This window comes from Saccopteryx bilineata, chromosome 6, assembly GCF_036850765.1.
Source record: "Saccopteryx bilineata isolate mSacBil1 chromosome 6, mSacBil1_pri_phased_curated, whole genome shotgun sequence".
NCBI classification, from domain to species: domain Eukaryota; kingdom Metazoa; phylum Chordata; class Mammalia; order Chiroptera; family Emballonuridae; genus Saccopteryx; species Saccopteryx bilineata.
Genome location: NC_089495.1, coordinates 35,912,932 through 35,925,432, shown reverse-complemented (window position 1 = coordinate 35,925,432; position 12,501 = coordinate 35,912,932). Strand labels below are relative to the sequence as shown.

Below are 12,501 nucleotides of genomic sequence, written 5' to 3'. Positions count from 1 at the left end.
AGGGGTTGGGGACCACCGACCTAGACAATCCAAATTACTCAGATTTAAGAACCTTTTCACCCTCATACATTATCAGGTGGCTAGTGGCCAAAGTCCCAGAGAAAGCATGAATCTAAATGTTTGATTAAAATCTGACAGGTTCAGACTGAAATTCTGGGAACTACCTGTCACACACTGGGCAGGATAAAATGAGATTCAGAGTGAGAGTGAGTTCTCGGGATGATGGGAGAACCCACTGAAGAGTCTTCAGGAAGGGAGATGACTTCATAGGATGACTAACGCAGGTGTAGACACACCTTTCTCCTCCCCTGTCTCTTCCAACACTGGTACTCACTTCTCTACAAATACGACAAGAAATGTTTGACTTGTCCTTACCGCCTGTTAGTTATGCATCTTCAGGCAAGTGTCTTATTCTCTCTGAGCCGCATTTTCTTCTTGATATAGCAAGTGGAAGTGATATCTACTTCCTGAGGTTAACACAAAGGGCAAATGGCATACTTTTATGACCATTAAAACACCTAGCACAGTGCCTGGTGTATATAAGCATTCAGTACATGTTAGCTTCCTTCTAACTGTAAATGTCACCTTGAGGAACTTAAAAAAACTATGGGATTCCAGGTTTAGCCCCTGGAAAATCTGGATCCAGCAGCATGGCTGGGGCCCAGGGATCTAGATTTTAACACACTCCCCAGTAGCAAAAGAGGAGCATGCTGCTTAAGGATAGACACATGTGAGCTTGTCACTGTAGGACCAGTCAGATTTCAGAAAACCGAGACATATCACAAAGGCTTCTAGTATTGAGAGAATGAGACGGGTAAACTATGTAGGTGAAGCCTGCACAGGCGCACAAGTAGGGTTCTATGCGTGTGTGAATGCACATGTGGCTGTATATTGAGACAGCTAGAAAGGCCATTGTGGACGTTGAGAAGTTAAGCCCAGAGAACACTTGATCAGATTATGAAAGGTCTTGAATACATGCTAGGGAGCATGGCTGTCCTTCTCCGGACCAAATGAGACAATATGCCCTCAAATTTGGCAATTTTAAAAAATAATACATCAGGCTCTAATAAATGGAAGCATGTAACTCCAGAAAAGAGCTTCTTTAGGTGGGAAACTATTAGTAAGACACACTGTGTTTCTAAAATGAAGTAAATGTAATACATGGAGCTATTTTCAAAAATTGTCCATTCTTTTAACAAACGTTTAGTGACTGCTCCCTGCGCCAAAGCCCAATGTTGGGGACAGACACGAGGGAGTCATTTCTGGGCCCTCACCTGGCTTTGAGCATTCTTGTGACTACAGTATGATGCCGGTGGTCCACTTTAAACTGGGAGGGCTTCCAGCCCACACAGAGAGAAGACAGCTCTGGTAGCCAGGGAGTGAGAGGAGGGGAGGCGGGGCGAGCCCCGAGACCATGCAGGCCACCATTCAAAGAAGCAAAAGCTTGGCCTCGGGTGACGTGGCTGCACCCTATGGGACCTGAGCTCCAAGTCTGGGCAGGCCAGCGAGAAGAGTGAGGAAGCAGCAGGTGTGCCGAGTCCACCCAGCGATGAGGAACTTTTAGTGGCCACCGTGAGCTCAGCATGATGCACAGAGATGCCTCGAGACAACCACAGAGGTCCTGAGGGACAGCTGGACCTACAGGCTGACTGCTAAGGAGGCAGCAGAGTAAGAGTAAGAGCCAGAGGGGGCGAGGCGGTCCACTGTCCTGAGAGCTGCTGGGAGTGCACTGCGCCCCGCGATGGGTGAACCTGCTGGGAGTGCACTGTGCCCGGCGGTGAATGACCCTTCTGGGAGTGCACTGCGCCCGGGGTGGGTGACCCTGCTGGGAGTGCACTGCGCCCCGCGATGGGTGAACCTGCTGGGAGTGCACTGTGCCCGGCGGTGAATGACCCTTCTGGGAGTGCACTGCGCCCGGGGTGGGTGACCCTGCTGGGAGTGCACTGCGCCCCGCGATGGGTGAACCTGCTGGGAGTGCACTGTGCCCGGCGGTGAATGACCCTTCTGGGAGTGCACTGCGCCCGGGGTGGGTGACCCTGCTGGGAGTGCACTGCGCCCGGCGGGGATGACCCTGCTGGGAGCGCACTGCGCCCGGCGGGGGATGACCCTGCTGGGAGCGCACTGCGCCCGGGGTGGGTGACCCTGCTGGGAGCGCACTGCGCCCGGCGGTGGGTGACCCTGCTGGGAGCCCACTGCGCCCGGCGGTGGATGACCCTGCTGGGAGCACACTGCAACCGGAGGGGAATGACCCTGCTGGGAGCGCACTGCGCCCGGCGGGGGATGACCCTGCTGGGAGCGCACTGCAACCGGCGGGGGATGACCCTGCTGGGAGCGCACTGCGCCCGGCGGGGGATGACCCTGCTGGGAGCGCACTGCGACCGGCGGGGGATGATCCTGCTGGGAGCGCACTGCGACCGGCGGCGGGGGATGACCCTGCTGGGAGTGCACTGCGCCCGGCGGGGGATGACCCTGCTGGGAGTGCACTGCGCCCGGCGGGGGATGACCCTGCTGGCTATATGGTGACCTGCTCAAGTGGTCTGGCAGTGAGTAGGAGCTGGTCAGACGCCTCAAGCATGATCAAGAGGAAAGGCAATGAACAGTCTGCATGACTCAAGTGCACTTCAGATTGAAAGTACTCTACCCAAAAGCCTCCCCTGCCAGGAAAGGCAAAGGCCACGAGGTGGACGTTACATGGTGCTTGGATTCCAGCGACTACAATTGTGCCCATGTTTGGCTTCTCTATTCCACTTTGGGGGCCGCAGTAAACATGAATAAGGACACAGGTGCATTCCTGAACCTGGGAGGCTCTATTGCTATTCCACACCTCTCCTCCATATTCAAGCTGAGCCTCACTCTCTCCAGTTATCCCCCACTGAAATGCTAGTGCCTCTGAGAGCACTCCAATACCTGAGAACCCTAATATCCCTGAAAGCATCCCAATACCTCTAAGATACCCCCAATATTGCAAGCACACCAATACCTCTGAGAGTGACCTAATGTCTCTGAGAGCACCAAAACCTCTGAGAATCCAATATATCTAAGGACACCACAGTACTTCTGAGACCACCCAATACATCTGAGCACTCCAATGCCTCTGAGAAGCTCTCCAATACCTATGAGAGAGCTTAATACCTCTGAGAGCCCCCATAGGTCTGAGAATACCCCCATAGCTCTACGAGTCTCCCAATGCCCCTGAGAATACCCAGGACCATCCCGTTCCTTACAGAGGGGTGCTGGGAGTCAGGAACAGGAGTGGCCTGGAGATGGCAGGAGGGGATCTCCTCTGCACACCAGCCCCTGGGAGGAGCTCTTGGTAGTCATTTGATGGCAGGTTTGAGGGTTGCTGTACTCTTGCCTTAAAGGGCAGCTCCCAGAGCCTTTCCTGGTGTGTGCTGGTCTCTTCCATGGGGCCTTATGCTGTAAAGGCCTTCCACATGCTGCCAGAGAGGGCTGCGGATGGCCTGTCCCAGCCCTGGGGGATGCCACGGCCAGGCTAGCTGGCTGCCCAGGGCTGTTCCTGCCACTGCTCCACACGGCCAGGAAGGCCAGGCTAAAATGCTGACTCAACTCTGCTGTCCCGGACCTGGAAGAGATGCTCCACTTTGCCAGAACGAGACCCCATCCAGGAGAGGCGGAGATAAAGAAGAAAGCATCCATTTAAGTACCTACCTATGATTGAATCCCTCCGAAAAACGTCTCTATCGAAAATGTAAAATGACAGGTGACGAAAACTCCGAGGAATTTCACAGTAGAAGTCTTCTCCATAGAAGGGGCTGGACAAATAAACAGAATGAGCACCGTTAGATTCTGTTAGGTAATGGCCTTGTCATCAGTCATGGCGTCGGCATCGCCGTGGGGCCTGCAGACTAAGCACTGACCTCTGGGACACACGGGCAATCTCATTTTTAAATGCACCACAAACACGCCATTCTGAGTTTCACTTGTAAAAGATGCAATTGCAGTGTCTTAATTGGGATTAACATGAAATCAAGAGTAAGCAGGCCGTAAAAATCTTCACAGATGTGGCCCCAGCACCAAAGGCATGTCACATTAAATGAATGAATTGCTGTGCTGGTTTAGTGACAGCTCAGGGAAACTGGACAGCTCGACACAGATCATGGCGTTAATAAAACTATGTCTGTTGTGTGCGTCCAGGTTTAGCACAAATGCTCCAGGACTGCTAACCATTTTGAGCAGGGGTCCCCAAACTGCGGCCCCCTGGGGTCATTTATCCAGCCCCCGCCATACTTCCAGAAGGGGCACCTCTTTCATTGGTGGTCAGTGAGGGGAGCACAGAATCCATCCTGTGCTCCTGGAGTACTGTATGTGGCGGCATCGCAAAGCACGGCGTCGCTCACGTACAGCACTACTTCCCGTGACACAGGACGCACGCGTCACGGCTCCGGAAGCACGTCATTTCACTTGTTACGGCTAGAAGTGACAAATATGGAACCGGACATTGACCATCTCATTAGCCAAAAGCAGGCCCATAGTTCCCATTGAAATACTGGTCAGTTTGTTGATTTAAATTTATTTGTTCTTTATTTTAAATATTGTATTTGTTCCCGTTTTGTTTTTGTTTTTTTTACTTTAAAATAAGATATGTGCAGTGTGCATAGGGATTTGTTCATAGTTTTTTTTATAGTCTGGCCCTCCAACGGTATGAGGGACAGTAAACTGGCCCCCTGTGTAAAAAGTTTGGGAACCCCTGATTTTGAGGGTCTGGGATAGCAGGTGGCAGGCCTCACACAGTGTTCCCATTTCAGAGAGTGCAGAGCGCTCTCTTTTTGCAAAACTCAGGGTGAAATTCCAACTGGGTGACTGTCCACACCCCTCGCTAGGGAAGGGCACTTCACCAACCCAGCCCACCCTCCACACTGACCCTTAGGCTCATTTATCCCCAGATGGAGACTCAAAAAACAAAACAAAACCGCAAACTCTAACTGAGGGGCTGGAGACCTGGGCCGTCCAGGCCAGGCACAGGCTGAGGCTAGCAGACGCTGGCAATGGAAGCCACGTTGAATGTGCACAGAATACGGCACCCACCAAACCCGCATCCATGGTTAGGAAATGTAGTAATTATTTCAGCACACAGGCCTACAACTACCTTGGAATCTGACATGATTCCATTTTCATGCATGTTTATGGCGAAGGTCCAACATAGGAAACGTATAATAGGCCAAGTAAAAATGCCTACATTTTGTAGGAGAAAGCGGGATATAGGCTCCTGACCAAATATGAAAGGAGAGGTGGAAAAGAACTGATACCATGAGTGTCTCCTAGTGAAAGTTTACTGTGAGTGACACAGAAATGACAATGGGAAAAAGAGGGTAAGGGGGGAGGGAGGGAGGTAACAGTTCCCAACTAAGAGAGCTCCAGAGCCATATTTCAGCAATTCTGAGATGATCCTCCTCCCACTAAATTTTAGCATTCATAATGTATCCTGCAATCCATGTCAGAAAGGAGTGTTTCATAGCGTTATTAGTTAGCATTGCTTTTTCTTAGTGCACATAAAATAATGGTATATCCTATAACTGACGAATGTCACAGATTCCATAAAATACAGTACTTATGATAGCATGACATGCTGTTGCTTGAAAGTCAGTAACACAAAGAGCTGGAGCTTTGAGGAGTTACAGAATGGATAAAAGCAAAGAAGCCGTCCAGCAGGCAGACATCATGCAAAAGCAAAAACTCATTCAGAAGGGGAGGGGCATAGTGTGGAAAAGAGAAAAACAGCAACGCAGGAAGGGAATCAGGTAAGTCTGGGGTCGGGAACAGACCCACAGTGAGCACTGCCCAGGCCTAGACTCAAAGATGGCTGAGTCAGGGAGAGGGAGTCAGTGAGGAAGAGAGGACTGAGAGAGGTGGGAAACTAGCAGGTTTGACACTCAGGTCAGAATCCAAGTGGTGTGCCAATCCTTACAGCTGAAAAGGCAAAGGACCCACTACAGCCAGCACGTGCTGGAGATAGAAGAGCCAGAATGGAGGGCTCACAGTTCCAGGTTTCAAAATTCACTGCAAAGTAAGAGTAATCAAGACAGTGTGGTCCTGGCCCAGGGACAGAGATATATAAAATTACCTCACACCATATATAAAAATTAACTCAAAGTAATCACACACCTAGGTGCAAGGGTTAAAACTATAACAACTAAATCTGTAACTATAAAGAAATAAATCTTTGAAACCTAGAGGAAGGCAAAAAACTTTTAGATATGACATGAAAAGCACCATCACCAGAAGAAACATATCAATATCAGGAAGCCAGACTTCATCAAAATTAAACATATCAAACATTGTATTCTGTAAAATACACCATTAAGAAACTAAAAAGAAGTCTGGGAGAAAATATTTACAAATCATATATCTGATATAAAAACTTATATCTAGAATACATAAAAAACACATTTACAGCACAAAAATAATAAGTAACTCAACTGAAAAACGGGCAAAAGATTTGAACAGATACCTCACCAAAGAAGACAAATGACCCACAAGCATATAGAAAAAAAGTTTAACATCATTAAGCACCAGGGAAATGCAAATGAACTAACAAGATACCACTTCACACCCACTAGGATGGCGATAATAAAAAAGATCACAGGTCACAAATGCTGGGTGCGGTGTGGAGAAGTTGGAACCCTCATCCATGGCTGGTAGAAATGCAGAATAGCACAGCCACTTCAGAAAACAGTTTGGTGGGGTCTTTAAAAATTAAACATAGAGGGACCACAGGACCCAGCATTCCTCTCATAAGCAGTGGTGGGATCCAAATAATTTAACAACTGGTTCTGCCCTAAGGACTGTTTAAAGTATAATATAAAAAAAATATATATATACCAAAGGTAGCTTATTATTTCATGCATTTAATACTTAAATAAGAACAATAAAAGAGGTACACAAAACTATATTATAAGAATTTTAAAATATGGATATTAATGAAAAAACATTAATGTAACATATTTTCTTCATTTTATCAATATTAATCAAAAATTTCTAGGCTAAGTTAATAAATGGCAGAGGCTATGCAGATTAAATATGATCAAATAATGTGTACAAGAAACCTGTTTGTCATGGGAATGTTCTAGGGCTTTGAAATGGGCGTTAAGATAACCCTTGAAATCTATATTTCTATTGGTTGTGTCCTAGCTTCCTATTGGTTTCATCCTGGGATTCAAATAATTTAACAACCAGTTCTCTGCCCTAATGACCATTTTAAATATAAAAAAAAGATATACTGAAAGGTAGTTTATATTATTTCATACATTTAATACTTAAATAGAAACAACAGAAGAGGTACACAAAACTAGATTATGAGAGTTTTAAAATATTAATAAAAAATATTAAGTAATACCCTACAAAAAACAATAAAACTGTTATTTAAGGTATTTCCATATTTTCTCTTGATTGGTGTGGCGTTCTCACTTGCAATTTTTTTCACCTACGGACGGATGAACATTACTATGGGCGCTTAGAATACGCTGTTGTGCAGGTGAACGTTAAAAAAGAGTAAGGAAGGTAAATTTGTGATTTCCACATTGGGCGGCTTCCCAGGCACCCACCTTAGAGAGAACCCTGATTACAGGTGCCATTTTAATAACTAGTTCACCAAACTCAACAAAAAATCAGGTATGGGTTCTGCCAAATTGGTGCCAACTGGCTGAATCCCAGCACTGCTCCTAGGTATTTGCCCAGGAGAAATGACAATGTGTCTACACAAAAACTTATACATGAATGTTCATAGCAGCATTGTTCACAATAACTAAAAGGTGGAAACAACCCAAATGCCCATCAAGTGACAAATGGAAAAACAAAATCCGGTAAATCCATACAATGGGTTCCCATTTGGTGATAAAAGGAACAAAGTAGTGATAAATGCTACAGCAACGAGCCTCAGAAGGATACTAAGTAAAAAACTCCAGATGCAAAACAAAAAGAAAAAAACACACATTTTTTAATATTCCATCTATATGAAATGTGCATAAAAAGCAGAGGTGGATCCTAAGTAGGTCAGTGAATGCGGGAGGCGGGAATTGGGAAGGGGGTAACTGAAAAGGGCTCTTTTTTTTCTTTTTTGAGTGTTCTAAAATGGATTATAGTGGCAATGACATAACTGTAAATTTACTAAAAATTGCTTAATTGTACACTTTAAAAAATGCCTACAGCACGAAGAGGGCTCTCTGTAGCCCTTTTCCTAGCTCCTCCCCTCCACAGCTCACTCAGCAGGGAGCCAAAATAGCTCCTGCATCCTGGTCTGGGCGCCGGGCCCCGCCCCCTGAGGGCCTGCGCTCCGGTGGGGCAGCCCCCTGCACCTAGGCACCCATAACGGCCCTGGTCCCGTTCTGAGACCCAACAGGTAGCAAATACAGTTGACCCTTGAACAATGCGGGTTTTTAAATTCACAGGCAAGTGGAGCCACACTGTTCAAACCCACATTGTTCAAGGGTCAACTGTATTCAGCCTTCACAATACCTCACAAGTTGGGGAAACTGAGGCCACTGGGCAGTCTAGCTTGTAAAGATTTACAAGCAAGGAAATAGTGGGGGCTTTGAATCCCACTATGGTCAGCAGAATAATGTCCCCCCAGAGCTGTCCAGATCTAGTCTCCAGGGCCTGTGAATAAGTTACCTCCATGGCAGAAGGAACTAATAAATTAAGGATCTTGGAGTTCGGAAGATCTCAATGCTGGATTATCCGGGTGGGCCCAATGGATCGCAGGACTGTCCTCAGATGGTGGTCGAGGGCTCAGAGCCAGAGCAGGACCCGTGAAGACAGAAGCGGATGTTGCAGTGATGCAGGGCCTTGAGACCAGGCTGGACCAGGCCGGGAAATGCATGCAGCCCTGCCGTGTGCAGAGGGAACCAGCCCTGCTGGCACCAGCTTCAGCGATTTTGGACTTCTTATTTCCACAGCTGTAGGAGAAGTTTCTGTTGCTTAGCCACTAAGTCTGTGACCTTTCATCACAGCGCCACAGGCCCCCACACACCAGGCCCGACCCACACGGAACCAGCTTCTCACGCTAACGGGGGAGCGTCTCTCTATGGAGTCAGTAGAATACAATGAAACACAGGAAAAAGTATAACATGGAGTGAAACTCAATAATGCACCAAAGAGACAGTGCACGTGATGCTATTTTATTCTCCGGGGACATCACATGGCAGGTCTCTAGGAAAAAGGGTCTGGGGTGTCTGGGGGACACTCCCCTGACAAAGAGCAGAGCACAGACAAGGCTCAGAGTGGACTCCAGACCTGGGCTGACAACACGGCTGACTGCCGCTATGCCAAGGACGCTAGAAGGAAGAGAAGGGAGAAGGGACAGCCATAGACACCCCCAGCTGTGGGGCCAAGAGGGGGAGTCCAGGCAACAACCACCTCTTCCTGCTCAGACCACACCTTGATGACAATACAGCTTTCATCTGCATTTAACTGATTTCATAATTTTTCAAATTTGTCCAAGAGACTGGGTGAAGTTTACTTAGAAAACATGTCTATGTAATGAAAACAAAACCTTCAGAGGGAGATTTAAAATGCTTTAGTTGTTTTGAGTATTCAGAGAAGTATCCATCTAAAAACAAGAACTATGCTCTTATATTTCGATGAAAGCAGAATGCCTTCATACTTCCATCAAGTGACAGGTCCCAAGTTTAACAAATGCTCATTGGAAAATCCCATCTAAGCATACTCCCCCCATTGGATTTTCGCTTCGATGAGCCTTCCTGTGACTCGTTGTCGGGCATCTGTGAGACTCCGTCTGATGTCAACAGCCCCCACAGGGGTGTGATGCACTGGGTTACCTCCAGCTCCACAACCCACTCCTCCTGTGAGACGCCAGCCCTCTCACTTCCAGTTACTCTGTCTGTGACTAAGAGCCTAGAACATCATGAATGAAGATCAACGATATCATCTACAGGAAACCCTCTGACACTGGAGGAAAGACACCCCGAAAAATCAGTAGGTCAGTGTGAGTGGGTGTGCGTGTGTGTATGTGCATGTGCATATCAATGCATTGTGTGTGTGCATGTGTGTGCATGTCCAAGTGTATGTATACGGGTGTGTGCGAGTATTCGAGTGTGTGTGCATGTGCACATGCATGTGTGTGTGTCAGTATGTGCACATGTGTTGCACAAATATTCAAAAGCACACATGTGCACACACTCCTCACAGTACACTGCTTTTGTTAATGAGGTGCAGTGCCCACCTGCCTCTCCCCAAGTCTAAAATCACGGTGGTCCTGGAAGTTGAATTAAATTTTAAAACAAGACTGAGCTTCAGAATACACATTCTCCCGACCTGACCTGTGGTGGTGCAGTGGATAAAGCGTCGACCTGGAAATGCTGAGGTCGCCGGTTCGAAACCCTGGGCTTGCCTGGTCAAGGCACATATGGGAGTTGATGCTTCTAGCTCCTCCCCCCGTCTCTCTCTGTCTCTCTCTCTCTCTCTCTCCTCTCTAAAATGAATAAATAAAATTTAAAAAAAAAAAAAGAATACACATTCTCCCTTATTCACCTCATGAACCCTCCCGGGCAGAGCCTAACACCACGTCACTCTGGAGACGGCCAGATGCTCTGTGGCGTCACTTCCTTTTCCACAGGAAAAAGCCACCATTCACCTGCAGGTCTGAGAAAGGGAATAAGGGGGAGATGGCTTTCTAACTGAAGCAGGGAGCCAAATCAACAGCGTCTCCTTGGGGACCCGAGGCACCAGCTGGTGGCCCTGGCAGGGCCAAGACTGAGGGACTAATCTGGAGGCAGGAGGGTGACTGAAATACGGAAGGACCAGAACAGAGATGAGATAACAGGCAAGGAAGCAACCAAAAAAGGGAAGTGACTTCGTACAGCACAGCAGTGCTGCATCCAGCAAAGCAGCAGCCTCACCAGCGGCATCAGAACAATTTGCACCGTCAGAGATGCTATTAGAAATACCTAAGAGGTTTGCCTGATTTAGTAATCATCTCAAGTCTAAAGCAGAATGGAGGGACCCTGCTGTCCTGAGGTTCAGAGAGTAGAGAGAAGGCTGTATCAGCAGCTATTCCTGCCTCATGTTCTGGGGGCCAGAACCCCAAACTCACTGTCACACAGAAATTAGAACTGCTTCTCAAGGCCTCACAGAGAAGTTACCCACTCACACTCTTCTGTTTTTCTGGTGGCAAACATGTCAGATATTTCTGTGGGAATGCCACAGGAATGGGTGGCCACACGTGAGTCCCGACTCCACTCTTCCCTCACCAACACTGCCACCCCCACTGCCGGGGACTCACAGCTCTGCATGTGGGACTCTGATTGTTTTCCCTCTCAGATTCAAAAGACAACACAAGCATCCAGGCTCAGGAAGGAGGACACACACATGAAGGGTGTGGTGGCAACTTAGGGTACGGGCACCGACCTCCAAGGTCTCCGGGCTATTTACTACGAAGGCTCCGTCTGTAGGCACCACTTTTTATCAACTCAGCCTAACCCACCCCAACCCCAATGTGGCCTGTGTATCCCGGTAAGACATTATTTTTAAGAGTAAGTTGATTCATAATTAGATTTATGTGTAAATTTTTAGAATTTCTCTGTTTTGTTTTTACGCCTTCATGATCTGGATTTTGTTTGCTTTTTTAAAGGACATTAATGGAAACAAATACTTCCTTTCATTTTACCTAAAAAACAAGAACTTGTTTTTTACTTTTTAAGAATAACAGAGAATATTACATTGTAAAATCAAAATTGGACCCCCAGGATGGCAAGAATCAAAAAGACATAATAACCAATGTTGGTGAGGATGTGGAGAAATTCATATCCTATACACTCCTTGGAGGAATGAAAAAACAGTGCAGCTACTTTGAAAAACAGTGGCAGTTGCTCAAAATGGTAAATATGGAGTGACCACATGGCCCAACAACCACACTCCTGGGTATATACCGTGGAGAAATGAAAACACACATCCCACACAAAAACTCATACATGCAAGTTAATAGCATTATTCGCAATACTCAAAAGTGGAGACAACCCAAATGTCCCAACAACCAATGAATGGATACACTGAACGTGATCCAGCCACACAATGGAATATTATCAGCCACGGAAGGAACCTCTGACACATGCTGCACTGTGAATTAGCCTTGAAAACATTATGTTAAGTAGAAAAAGTCAGGCCCAAAAGGCCACACCGTGTAGGGTTCCGTCTGTATGAAATGCCCAGAATAGGCAAATCTATAGAGACAGAAAGTAGATTAGTGGCTGCCAGGGGTTGGGTAGCAGGGTGTTGGCCGGAAATGAGGACAGTTAAAGGGAATGGGTTTCTTTTTAGGGAGATGAAAATGCTCTAAAATTGATTGTGGTGATGGCTGCACATCTTGTAAATGGGTAAATTATATGGTATGTGAATTGTATCTCAATAAAGCTATTTTTTTTAAAAAAAATTTAAATATATAAAGATGTCAGAAAGCAAATACCAGAATTAACATTCTAGGGTATTTCCTCTTAAGAGTTGTTTTTTTCTCTAAATGTATATGGATAT

At 46.8% G+C, this 12,501-nt stretch overlaps 1 protein-coding gene across 1 annotated transcript in view; it reads right to left on the bottom strand.

Annotated features, from left to right (window-relative positions):
- Nucleotides 1-12,501, bottom strand: part of RASA3 (RAS p21 protein activator 3) — a 134,588-nt gene that overhangs the window by 58,095 nt on the left and 63,992 nt on the right. Inside the window, exon 3 of the mRNA XM_066235808.1 lies at nt 3,670-3,773. Coding sequence (XP_066091905.1) covers nt 3,670-3,773 — 104 coding nt within the window. The remainder of the gene's footprint in view (nt 1-3,669; nt 3,774-12,501) is intronic.